This window comes from Symphalangus syndactylus, chromosome 4, assembly GCF_028878055.3.
Source record: "Symphalangus syndactylus isolate Jambi chromosome 4, NHGRI_mSymSyn1-v2.1_pri, whole genome shotgun sequence".
NCBI lineage: Eukaryota > Metazoa > Chordata > Mammalia > Primates > Hylobatidae > Symphalangus > Symphalangus syndactylus.
The window spans coordinates 79,283,826-79,296,392 of NC_072426.2; the positions used below are offsets into that span (position 1 = coordinate 79,283,826).

The 12,567-nt window shown below is 38.9% G+C and overlaps 1 protein-coding gene across 1 annotated transcript in view; it reads left to right on the forward strand.

The window, feature by feature from the left end:
- Positions 1–12,197, forward strand: part of LOC129480827 (zinc finger protein 37A) — a 33,411-nt gene extending 21,214 nt beyond the window's left edge. Inside the window, 11 exon segments of the mRNA XM_063637358.1 lie at positions 1,958–2,132; positions 2,404–2,504; positions 4,604–4,678; positions 4,681–4,860; positions 4,863–5,249; positions 5,252–5,356; positions 5,359–5,412; positions 5,415–5,496; positions 5,498–5,911; positions 5,913–5,947; positions 5,950–12,197. Coding sequence (XP_063493428.1) covers positions 1,958–2,132; positions 2,404–2,504; positions 4,604–4,678; positions 4,681–4,860; positions 4,863–5,249; positions 5,252–5,356; positions 5,359–5,412; positions 5,415–5,496; positions 5,498–5,911; positions 5,913–5,947; positions 5,950–6,038 — 1,697 coding nt within the window. The 3' untranslated portion in view covers positions 6,039–12,197.
- The last annotated feature ends 370 nt before the right edge of the window (positions 12,198–12,567 follow it).

A 12,567-nucleotide genomic window follows, 5' to 3' on the forward strand; every position in this document is an offset into this window, starting at 1 on the left:
TTTTGTTTTCTTTCTTTCTTTCTTTCTTTCTTTCTTTCTTTCTTTCTTTCTTTCTTTTTTTTTTTTCTTTTTGACAGAGTTTCACTCTTTTTGCCCAGGCTGGAGTACAGTGGTGCGATCTTGGCTCACTGCAACATCTGCCTCCTGGATTTTCAAGTGATTCTCCTGTCTCAGCCTCCTGAGTAGCTGGGATTACAGGCACCTGCCACCACGCCTAGCTAATTTTTGTATTTTTAGTAAAGAAGGGGTTTCACCATGTTGACCAGGCTGGTCTTGAACTCCTGACCTCACGATCCTCCCACCTTGGCCTACCAAAGTGCTGGGATTACAGGCATGAGCCACCACACCTGGCCTATTTTGTTTTCTAGTAGTGTTCACAGAGTATTTGTTTTGTTTTCACAGTTAGGCAAATATTAACATTTAATTTTGGGATGCTGTTTTTCTCTTCTCTGACATGTATATTTTTTTGAGATGGAGTCTCACCCTGTCACCCAGGCTGGAGTTCAGTGGCACGATCTTGGCTCACTGCAACCTCCACCTCCTGGATTCAAGAGATTCTCCTGCCTCAGCCTTCCGAGTAGCTGGGATTACAGGCATCCACTGCCACGCATGGCTATTTTTTGTATTTTTAGTAGAGACGGGGTTTCACCATGTTGGCCAGGCTGGTCTTGAACTCCAGACCTTAGGTCTCTCCCAAGCTTCAGAATCATCTCTGTAGCCTTCCACTGGACATGCTCACTTCCATGACATGAAGACATTCCAAGAGCTGCATGGCCTGCATATGTCTTATTGTCACTCTGCACTCTCCCCTCCCCCAACACCCAACCTCCTGGTTCTAATTTCTAGACCTTCTAAGGCCCCTATACAGGCCATCTGGAAGTAGCCCTTCCTCTCTTCCTTTGCTTAGTGAATTCCCTCTTCCACATCTCCACTGCTGCCCCTTAATGTAGACAGTCTACCTCTAACACTGCTCTCCAGCACAGTCTCCACTCTACTTTGGTGGCATTGCGTCCTCAGTGAAAACTGAATTACGTTACAGGGATTCAGGTGTGTATTTTCAGTTCACCATCAACTTCTGCTATTCGCATCAATGACTTGGAGTCGGGGGAGCAGGGAACCTATGGCCTAAAGGAAGTGTGCAAGATAATTGTTTATGCCATATACTGCCAGTCCTTTAGGACATGGGAGGAAACTATCAGCATGCCTATTTATATTTTTATCTAAAAAATAAGAACAAAATTAAGCTTTCCTTATATGTGGATTGTATTTTATCTACTTTATAAATAAATATAAACAAAACTAGTAGTTGCTAAACATTTTTATGGATTAGATGAATGATAAATATTTGGAGAACACTAACAGGATTAAAGCCAAAAGTATTTCCTAGTCTCCCTCATCTCCCATGCCTCTGCAACCTTTACAGCATCACAGGTAAGACATGCTCTTATCCTGTTAAGCAATTCCATTGACTTGCCACATATTTTTTCAGGTTTTTAACCTTAAGTTTTTGTTACATGTTTGCAAAGGAACTAAAGTTTTATCACTTTGGTGAAGTCTAATATGTGGACACACTCTCACATGAATTTGCACAGAACTCTTTTATGATCCATCTGTGTTGCACATATCTGTGGTGTTAGTCCTTTAAGTCCTGTGGTAGATATGTCTCTGTATGTATGTTTCCTCATGAGAAGATATGTTCCTCTCTTGTAAGGAAGACTCTTGTATTCAAATCAGAATACTCAGAAACTAAGAAAGCTCTAGGCACATGTAGGTACTAAATATTTTTGCATTAAGTAATAAATTAATGCACCAACAGGATATTTCTGCTATGATTTTTTACCCACAATGTGTTACATAAAACAACATGTATCATGGAGGCCCTTTATAACATTTTCTGTTTAATTTTCAACAACAAAAATGGTAAGAATTAGTCCTTAAACATCTTTTTTCACATCAGCTGATTCTTATCACTTCAGACTGAGCAGAAGTGTGATTTTCCAGGGATCAGTGTCATTTAGGGATGTGACTATGGGCTTCACTCAAGAGGAGTGGCAGCATCTGGACCCTGCTCAGAGGACCCTGTACAGGAATGTGATGCTGGACAACTACAGCCACCTTGTCTCAGTAGGTAAGTAGGAATTGTTTCCCATGTAGAAGGCCAGAATGCATGTCCTTTCTTATCAATAGAAACTTGTGGAAATTTTGTAAAATATAATAATGTTTAGGTTTGAGATTTAGAGATCAAGGACAATGTATCCCTTTTGGATACCAGAAAGAATATTTTCCTCTGCCCCATGACAGGATTAAATGAGGTGTGTGTGTGTGTGTGTGTGTGTGTATGTGTGTACAGTTTGGGGTATACTGTTTTCCTCCTTCAGGGAAACCCACCTAGTTTGTCAGAAGTAATATAATTCTCATTCCTAAACCAGAAGTGATCCTCAAGTTGGAGAAAGGCAAGGAGCCATGGATATTAGAGGAAAAATTTGGAAGCCAGAGTCATCAGGGTGAGTTAGTAAGTGCCAGATGGAATTTAAAGGTAGGCAGATCACAAAGGGTAAGTTCAGATAATAAGACCATTGTTCTTCAGGAATCATATTTTAGAGGCTCTAGACCTTTGGAAATAACATATTGACATGACCCAAATATCCAGTGACTCTGAATCACCCAGCATCTCCCAGTATCACTTCCATACACACATCTTATTTTTTTTTAAATTGTGGTATAAATTATATAGTTAAGTCACAGCTTAATAAAATTATATATGTGTATGTATATATATACATGTAATGTATATATATACGTATAAGAGACATTCATGTATCCATCATTGAGATGAATATATAGAGTGTTTTTCAGCACCGCTGGAAAGCTCTCTGGTGTAGTCTTCCCATTAAAGAGCATCCCTCCTTCTATAAAATATTAAGTATATTTTTCTATACATTTTTTTGAGTTGCTCATTCGTTAGCATTCTACCATATTCACATTTTTTTACAGAATTATTTTAAAATAGCCTGGGCCCAGTGGTTCATGCCTGTAATCCCAGCACTTTGGGAGGCTGAGGTGGGGGGATCACTTGAGCCCAGGAATTTGAGACCAGCTTGGGCAACACAGGAAGACCCTATCTCTATGAAAACTTAAAAAATTAGCCAGGCATGGTGGCGCACACCTGCGATCCCATGCCTGGCTAATTTTTGTAATCTCAGCTACTGAGGTGAGAGTCTTGCTTTAACCTTGGAAGAGGCTGCAGTGAGCTGTGCTTTTGCCATTGCACTGCAGCCTGGGTGACAGAGCAAGATTCTGTCTCTAAAATATAAAAAGCAATTAAAATTAAAGTTAAACATTCAAGCAGTAATGATTTCAGCATGAAGCCTGAAAAAAATTGTGTTTGAAAAAGCTCTCTGGGTAATTCTGATAAACATTATTTATTAAGTACCATTGATATAAATATCTATGTATGACACTGAGAGAAAATCATAGGTAAAGTAATGGCTGCCAGGAACATAGCTGGTGAACAAAAACAGAACTGCATGAAATATTTTAAAATTCAGTGTTTAACAAAGAATATTGTTATAGCAATCCAGCTGATGTTTGTGCTTAAATGAATTATACAAATGGTCCTTTCACATTTTTTAGTAAATGAACCTGGAAGTGGTGGGAAAACTTGGGAAGGCAACTTTTTAAAAACATTGTTAGACTGTAAGCTGACAATGAAAAAACAATCAGTATAAAATTATGATGGGAATGAGCAATTTATAAGGGACAAACAGCTGAACTTACCTAGAGTGAAATATATTCATTCTAGACTTGTAAAAGAATGGCTTGGTTCTAATCTGAATCTAAACGTAAAGATATGTCTACTTCAGTGATACCTTGTTAAAAAAAAGTGTTTGTTCTTGGAACATTGGACTCAGTATAATATAGTACAGTAGATGGAATAAAGGGCAAATCCCATAGCCGGAATAGAACCATAAGCCGGATCCTGTGGCAACGATGGCTTGTTCAGTCATTGATTTCACTCTTATTGTTGCATACTTTTATTCCTAGTAAATCAGAGCTAGAAAAACAATTAAGCCAGGTGCAGTGGCTCATGTCTGTAATCCCAGCACTTTTGAAGGCCAATGTGGGTGAATTGCCTTAGGCCAGGAGTTCGAGACCAGCCTGACTAACATGGCAAAATCCTGTCTCTACTAAAAACATAAAAACTAGCCGAGCATGGTTGTGTATGCCTGTAGTCCCAGCTACTTGGGAGGTTGAGGCATGAGAATTGCTTGAACCCAGGAAGTGGAGGTTGCAGTCAGCCGAGATCACGTCACTACACTCCAGCCTGGGTGACAGAGGAAGACTCTGTCTCAAAAACAACAACAACAACACACAGAATTGGAGCCTGGATTATAGGACTATCTATGAATTAGAACTTTTAGAAATTTGATTTGTTGCTGCTGTGTTGAGTTGAAAAGAGGCATAAGACTGGAAGTGTGCACATTGTTGTCATAATGTAGGTATGAGGAGATAATGGCCTAAACTGAGCCTTCAAACATAATGCTAACTTTATTTCTCTTACATATCATTGTCAACTAATCTTTCTTGTCACTCTGTATTTCAGAATTAGTTAATACCAGTAGAAAGTATTCAAGAATGAAGTTCAATGAGTTTAACAAAGGTGGAAAATGTTTCTGTGATGAAAGCATGAAATAATTCATTTTGAAGAGGAACCTTCTGAATATAATAAAAATGGGAACGGCTTCTGGCTGAATGAAGACCTCGTTTGGCATCAGAAGATTAAAAATTGGGAGCAACCTTTTGAATACAATGAATGTGGGAAAGCTTTCCCTGAGAATTCACTCTTCCTTGTACATAAGAGAGCTTCACAGGACAGAAAACCTGCAAATATACTGAACATGGGAAAACCTGTGATGTGTCATTTTTCATTACTCATCAGCAAACACATCCAAGAGAGAACCACTATGAATGTAATGAATGTGGAGAAAGTATCTTTGAGGAATCCATTCTCCTTGAACATCAGAGTGTTTACCCATTCAGCCAGAAGTTAAATCCCACTCCAATTCAGAGAACCCACTCAATTAACAATATTATTGAATATAATGAATGTGGAACCTTTTTCAGTGAAAAATTAGTCCTTCATTTACAACAGAGAACACATCCAGGAGAAAAACCATATGAATGTCATGAATGGGGAAAAACCTTCACCCAGAAGTCAGCCCACACAAGACATCAGAGAACACACACAGGGAAAACCCTATGAATGTCAACGGATGTGGGAAAATCTTCTATAAGAATTCAGACCTCATTAGAAATCAAAGAATTCACACAGGGGAGAGACTTTATGGATGTCATGAATGGAGAAATCCTTCAGTGAAAATTCAACCCTTACTCAACATCAGAGAACACACACAGCGAGAAACCATATGAATGTCATGAATGTGGGAAAACCTCGTTTAAGTCGGTTCTTACTGTGCATCAGAAAACACACACGGGAGAAGCCCTACGAATGTTATGCATGTGGGAATGCCTTTCTCAGAAAATCAGACCTCATTGAACATCAAAGAATTCACACAGGAGAAAAACCTTATGAATGTAATGAATGTGAGAAGTCATTCTCTGAGAAGTCAACCCTTACTAAACATCTAAGAACTCACACAGGTGAGAAATCTTATGAATATATTCAATGTGGAAAATTTTTCTGCTACCACTCCAGTTTCACAGAACATCTGAGAAGACACACAGGGGAGAAACCTTTTGGATGTAATGAATGTGGGAAAACCTTCCATCAGAAGTCAGCCCTAATTGTTCACCAGAGAACTCATATAAGACAGAAACCCTATGGATGTAATGAATGTGGAAAATCATTCTGTGTGAAGTCAAAACTCATTGCACATCATAGAACACACATGAGAGAAACCCTAGGAATGTAATGTTTGTGGAAAATCATTATTAAGTCAAAACTAACTGTACATCAGAGAACACACTTGGGGTGAAACCCTATAAATGTAGTAAGTGAGGGAAATTATTCTGGGTGAAGTCAGAACTTTGTAGAACAGAGAACATAAAGGGTGAGAGAAATCTGTTAATATGATAATGAGAATACCTTTGCCCTGAAGTCAGTTCTCACAGTATGGAAGAGAACTTAAAGAGGGAAAAAACAATATGAAGATCTGGAATGCAGGAAAACATTATTATGAAATTTGGGCCATACATTATGTTTAAAAACTAAAAGTGGAAAACACTTATTGGTGAATGAACATAGCAAACATTTTGCTCAATGCCACACCTCAGTAAACATCAGAGAGTTCACACAGGGTGAAACCTGGCTCAGCATCCCTAGGTTGAGAGGGGATGCATTTTTCTGATACTACTCCAGTTTCACAGAATATCTGAGAAGACACACAGGGGAGAAACCTTTTGGGTGTAATGAATGTGGAAAAACCTTTCATCAGAAGTCAGCCCTAATTGTTCACCACAGAACTCATATAAGACAGAAACCCTATGGATGTAATGAATGTGGAAAATCATTCTGTGTGAAGTCAAGAGGCCAGAGAAAATGCACAAACTATAGGAAACTATAGGAAAGCATTTACTATGAGGTTATATTTTACAGAGTATATGTAATAAGAAGTACCTTCTCAGTGAACATCAGATAGTAGAGAAAGTATTTTTAACTGTATCCAATGTGTGGACGTTTTAGATTAAAATCTAAATTTAATATAGACCAGAGGTGTTGAATTGCAGGATATCTAGCAATTTAAGAAAATGTAGAGACAAAAATTTTTTTTTTTTGAGATGGAGTCTTGCTCTGTCACCCAGGCTGGAGTGCAGTGGCATGATCTCGGCTCACTGCAAGCTCCGCCTCCTGGGTTCACACCATTCTCCTTCCTCAGCCTCCTGAGTAGCTGGGACTACAGGTGCCTGCCACCACACCTGGCTAATTTTTTGTATTTTTAGTAGAGATGGGGTTTCACCATGGTCTTGATCTCCTGACCTCATGATCCACCCACCTCAGCCTCCCAAAATGCTGGGATTACAGGCATGAGCCACCACACAAAAAAAGGTTTTTATTGAGAAATAGCATTTTACTTTGTTAATATCCAGTTCAGTTCATTGTCAAGACTGCTGTTTTCTGAGACTTGAAAAGATGCCACGCTGGAGCCAATGACTATAACTAGTTCAAAGGTTTATTGCTTAGCCATATGTAAAATAAGGGAAGATTTTTTAGCAAAGGGAGCCATAAGCAAGAGTGCTCTTGTATGTCCAGGAAGAAAGAGAAAGACCCTTAATCTGGGGCCATAGGACAGGAGCCCACCAGCAGGATTTTTGAATAATCCTGTGGCAGACTAATTTTGGGCGACCCATCTCAGAATGGTGGATCAAAGGGGCAAGTCAACTTGCCTTGTATGCAACTTGTATGAGAATTAGTAGAAGAGAGTGGGTCCAGATTTCTGGTGGTTTCTGCCCTAGCAGATGTCCAATACGTAAGCCAAGACATTCTGCTGTGAGTGACTTATTGTATCCAAGTCTATTTCTCTCCAAACTGAAACATGTCTTTCATAGGTGATATAACTTTTTAAAATATGTATAGAGATACAACTTAAATATGGGGCTTTGAAAAAGCACAAATAGTCTGGGCATGGTGGCTCGTGCCTGTAATCCCAGTACTTTGGGAGGCTGAGGTGGGCAAGACCTGAGGTTAGGAGTTCCAGACCAGCCTGGCCAACATGATGAAACCCTATCTCTACTAAAAATACAAAAATTAGCCAGGCATGGTGGCACACACCTGTAGTCCCAGCTACTAGAGAGGCTGAGGTGGGAGGATCACTTGAACCTGGGAGGTGGAGGTTTCAGTGAGCTGAGATCATGCCACTGCACTCCAGCCTGAGCGACAGACACTGATTCAAAAAAAAAAAATAGATTTTGCTATTGGGTAAGGTATAGTAGTCGGCAGCAGAATGGACTGATTGAGGACAACTATAAAATTACAAAAAAAAATTAAGTGCAACTTATTGCTATAGAAGCAAAGAGAACTAAAGGGGCAAAATTCTAGAGAGTGGTAAATCCCAGAAAGGACATGCACAGAATGCAGCTGTTTGCTCTGGGGACCCTTTCCACTTCTGGCTATAGAGAAGAACCTGAATACTGAACTTGGTTCAGGCAGAGAGCCATACCCTGGGGGTCAGGGGAAGGCATGGGGGGACCAGAAGCCAGGAGAACAATCAAGACTGCAATGAAAAAAAAAATAGATACATTAGGGGCTTCAAACACATATAATTTTTCAAGAAATTTCCAGATGTCTCATGCTGCATAGGGCAGGAGGCTGAAAAGCTAATTTGAGAAGAAAACTAGTAGGATTTTTGTTTTGTTTTTCATTTTGCAATACGAAGGAGAAATGATTAGAATTTATTATTTGGCACTTAGGAAGTGCCAGCAGGTTGGTCCTTTCATGAACATGCCATCAGTAAAAGCCCTGGAAACAAGGTCATACCAGAGATTGATTGTGCCTTGTCACAACTGCAGACAATACCTGAGTGGAATATTCAAAAACCTGCTTAGAAAGAAAACTCTAGGACAGATGGCTTCACTGAAGTTATTCCAAATATTTAATAAAGAATACCAGGCTTTTATAAACTCTTCTAGAAGAAAATAGTTGGAACTTTTCCAATTCAGTTTTTGAGGCCAGTGCAACCTTGATACCAAAACCAAAAGAAAAAAAAAAACATAAAGCTATAGACCAAAGTCTCATAACTTTAGATGCAAAATCCTAAAATTGAAAAAAAGAAAGTCTAGCCATATCCATATATCATCACCAAGAGATGTTTATTAGGGCAATCAAAAGATGATTTATTTTAAAAAAATCAATGTGGCCTTCCATTCCTCTTTATTTTGATTCCCCTCTTTGACTTTTTATGTGTCTCTTTTGCCTTCCCTCTCCAGAGTGGAGGAGTTAGACCTGCATTGTGGGATGGGAGGAGTTGTGGCTGTGTGTCTGCTGGCACCAAGAGGGCCGAGGGTGAGGTGTGGAAGGGACAGGGGGAGGAGATGGGCAGCATTGTTGAAAGCTTAGTACCATTGAGCAAATAAATATGTTGAGAATGATGACAGCAAGGTTTCTCCCTGTTAGAGAAGGTATTTATAGAAATAGAAATGAGGAGAGCTAGAAAACCTGGAGTGTGGGATTAGAATAGAACTATCTTTTAAATATATAGGAACAATAGACAAATTGTTGTGTGTGCCCATATACATATATTTTGTGATTCATTCTACTGAGAGGACATAAACGCAGTGACACCTCAGTAACAATAAGCACACCAACTGCCAAGTTATTAGTTCCTAAATGCTATCCACAAAAAAAGGAGACCAGGGATGATTCCTAGTCAGAGATTGGGAGAAAAAGATGAGCCTGAATCATCTCATGTACCTAAGAAAATACTCTGGCTGGGCTCAGTGGCTCATGCCTGTAATTCTAGCATTTTAGAAGGTCGGGGTGGGTAGGTTGCTTGAGCCCAGGAGTTTGAGACCAGCCCGGGCAACATGGCAAAACTGTCTCTACAAAAAATATAAAAATTAGCCAGGCATGGTGGCATGCACCTGTCATCCAAGATACTCAGGAGGCAGAAAGCTGGGAGGATCACTTGAGCCTGGGAGATTGAGACTGCACTGAGCTGTGATTGTACCACTGCACTCCAGCCTGGAAGACAGAGTGAGACCCTGCCTCAGGAAAAAAAAAAAAAAAAAATGTCACTCAGCAAGTTAATGGACAAACTGTGGAACATCCAGAAAACTTTAACATTCTTCAAAGAAATAGAAAACACAATCCTAAAATTTATGTGGGAACCACAAAAGACCTAGAATAGTCAGAGCTATCCTGAGCGAAAGGAATCAAACTGGAGGAATCATATTACCTGACTTCAAATTATTCTACAGAGCTACAGTAACCAAAACAGCATGATACTGGCATAAAAACAAACACATAGGAACAGAATAGACAACCCAGAAACGAATTCATACATCTACAGTGAACTCACTTGACAAAGGTATGAAGAACATACATTGGGGTAAAGATAGTGTCTTTAATAAATGGTGCTGGGAAAACTGGATATCCATATGCAGAATAATGAAACTAGACCCCTATCTCTTAGCATATACGAAAATCAAAATTAATTAAAAAGTTAAATCTAAGACCTCAAACTATGAAACAGCTAAAAGAAAACATTGGGGAATCTCTCCTGGACATTGGAGTGGGCAAAGATTTCTTCTGTAATACTTGACAAACAGGCAACCAAAGCAAAAGTGGACAAGTGGGATCACATCAAGTTAGAAACCTTCTGCACTGCAAAGGAAATAGCAAAGTGAAGAGACAACCCAGTGAAGAATGGGAAAGAATATTTGCAAACTATCCGTCTATATTAGGCCATTCTTGAAGTACTATACAGAAATACTTGAGACTGGGTAATTTATAAAGAAGAGGTTTAATTGGCTCATGGTTTTGCAGGCTGTACGGGAAGCATGGTGCTAACATCTGATCAGCTTGTAGGGAGGCATCAGGAAGCTTCCAACCATGGTGGAAGGCAAAAGGAGCATAAGTATCTCACATGGCAGGAGCAGGGGCAAAGAGAGAGGGGAAGGGAGGTGCCATACACTTAACTAGATCTTTTGAGTACTCAGGTCTTGTGAGGGTTGCTTGAGGTCATGGATACCCCATTTACCCTGATGTGTTTATACACATTTCATGACTATATCAAAATATCTCATGTACCCCATAAACATATACACCTATTTGTACCCACAAAAATTTAAAAATAAAGTTAATTTCAATGTTTAAAGACTCATTATTAAAATAATAGCTGTTTCTATAAATTTAATATTTCAATAAAACTCCCAATATTCTTAACACTGGAAAAACTTTTCCAAAATGCATATGACAGAAATATGGGCTTTGATGCGAGGACAGCATCAATTAATGAGGGATCCTCCCCTTTGACCAAAATACCTTCCACCAAGACCCACCTTTAACGCTGAGGATTACATCTCAAAATGACATTTGGGTGGGGACAAATATCCAAACTATATCACTAGCTATATCAGGAGCTATAACTATAATTATATCAGGAGTTATAACAATTCTATAGAAAAAAATCTAATCTGAAAACTGGACAAAAGTCTGAATAGACATTTCTCAAAAGAAGACATACAAATGGCAAACAGGCATATGAAAAGGTACTCAACATCATTGATCCATTAGAGAAATGCAAATCAAAACTCCAGTGAGATGTCATCTCACCCCAGTTAAAATGTCTTTTGTCCAAAAGACAGGTAATAAGAAATGCTGAAGAGGATGTGGAGAAAAGGAAACCCTCATGCACTGTGGAAATGTATATTAGTACAACCACTATGGAGAAGTTTGTAGGTACCTCAAAAACTAAAAATAGAGCTACTATACAATCCAGCAATTCCACTGGTAGGTATATACCCCAAAGAAAGGAAATCAGTATATTGAAGGTATTTCTGCACCATGTTTACTGTAGCACTACTCACAATAGCCAAGATTTGGAAGCAACCTAAGTGTCCATCAGCAGATGAATGGATAAATATGATACATATACACAATGGAGTACTATTCAGCCATAAAAAAGAATGAGATCCTGTCATTTGCAACATTATAGATGGAACTAGAGATCATTAAGTGAAATAAGCCAGGCACAGCAAGACAGACATCACATGTTCTGATTTATTTGTTGGAGCTAAAGCTGAAAACAACTGAACTTATAGAGATAGAGAGTAGGAGGATGTTTACCAGAGGCTGGGAAAGGTAGTGGGGGCATGATGAGGGGGAAGTGGGGAATGTTAATGGGCACAAAAAGTGGAATGACTAAGACCTAGTATTTGATGGAACAACAAGGTTACTACAGTCAATAATAATTGTACATTTTTAAGGTATAATTGAATTGTTTGTAACACAAAGGATAAATGTTTGAGGTTATGGAGACCCCATTTACCCTGATGTGATTATTAGACATTGCATGCCTGTATCAATATATCATGTACCCCATAGATGTACACACCTAGTATGTACCCAAAAAAAACAAAGTAAAAATTTCAATGATTAGGAAGACCATTAATATCACTTTTCTTTAAATGTTTCTGTAAATTTAATACAATTTCAATAAAGCTTCCAATATTTATTCTTAGTACTGGAAAAAGTTTTCCAAAATGTGTATGGCAGAAATAGGGCCAAAATAGGCAAGAAAACTATTTTTGAGATGTCAGTTTTCCTCAAATTGTTCTATTAATTAAACACCACCTGAATTAAAATTTGACAGTGGATTATAAATTTATGTGAATATTCAAAACAATTGTGAATACATGAGTCCAGAATCACAGCCATACATCATGAGGTGCTTGGGACATTTTCAGCAAATGTGCCAATGAAATCCAAGGGGAAAGACACATCTTCAAAAAGTGGTGTTGGCCAGGCGCGGTGGCTCACGCTTGTAATCCCAGCACTTTGGGAGGCCGAGGCGGGTGGATCACGAGGTCAGGAGATCGAGACCACGGTGA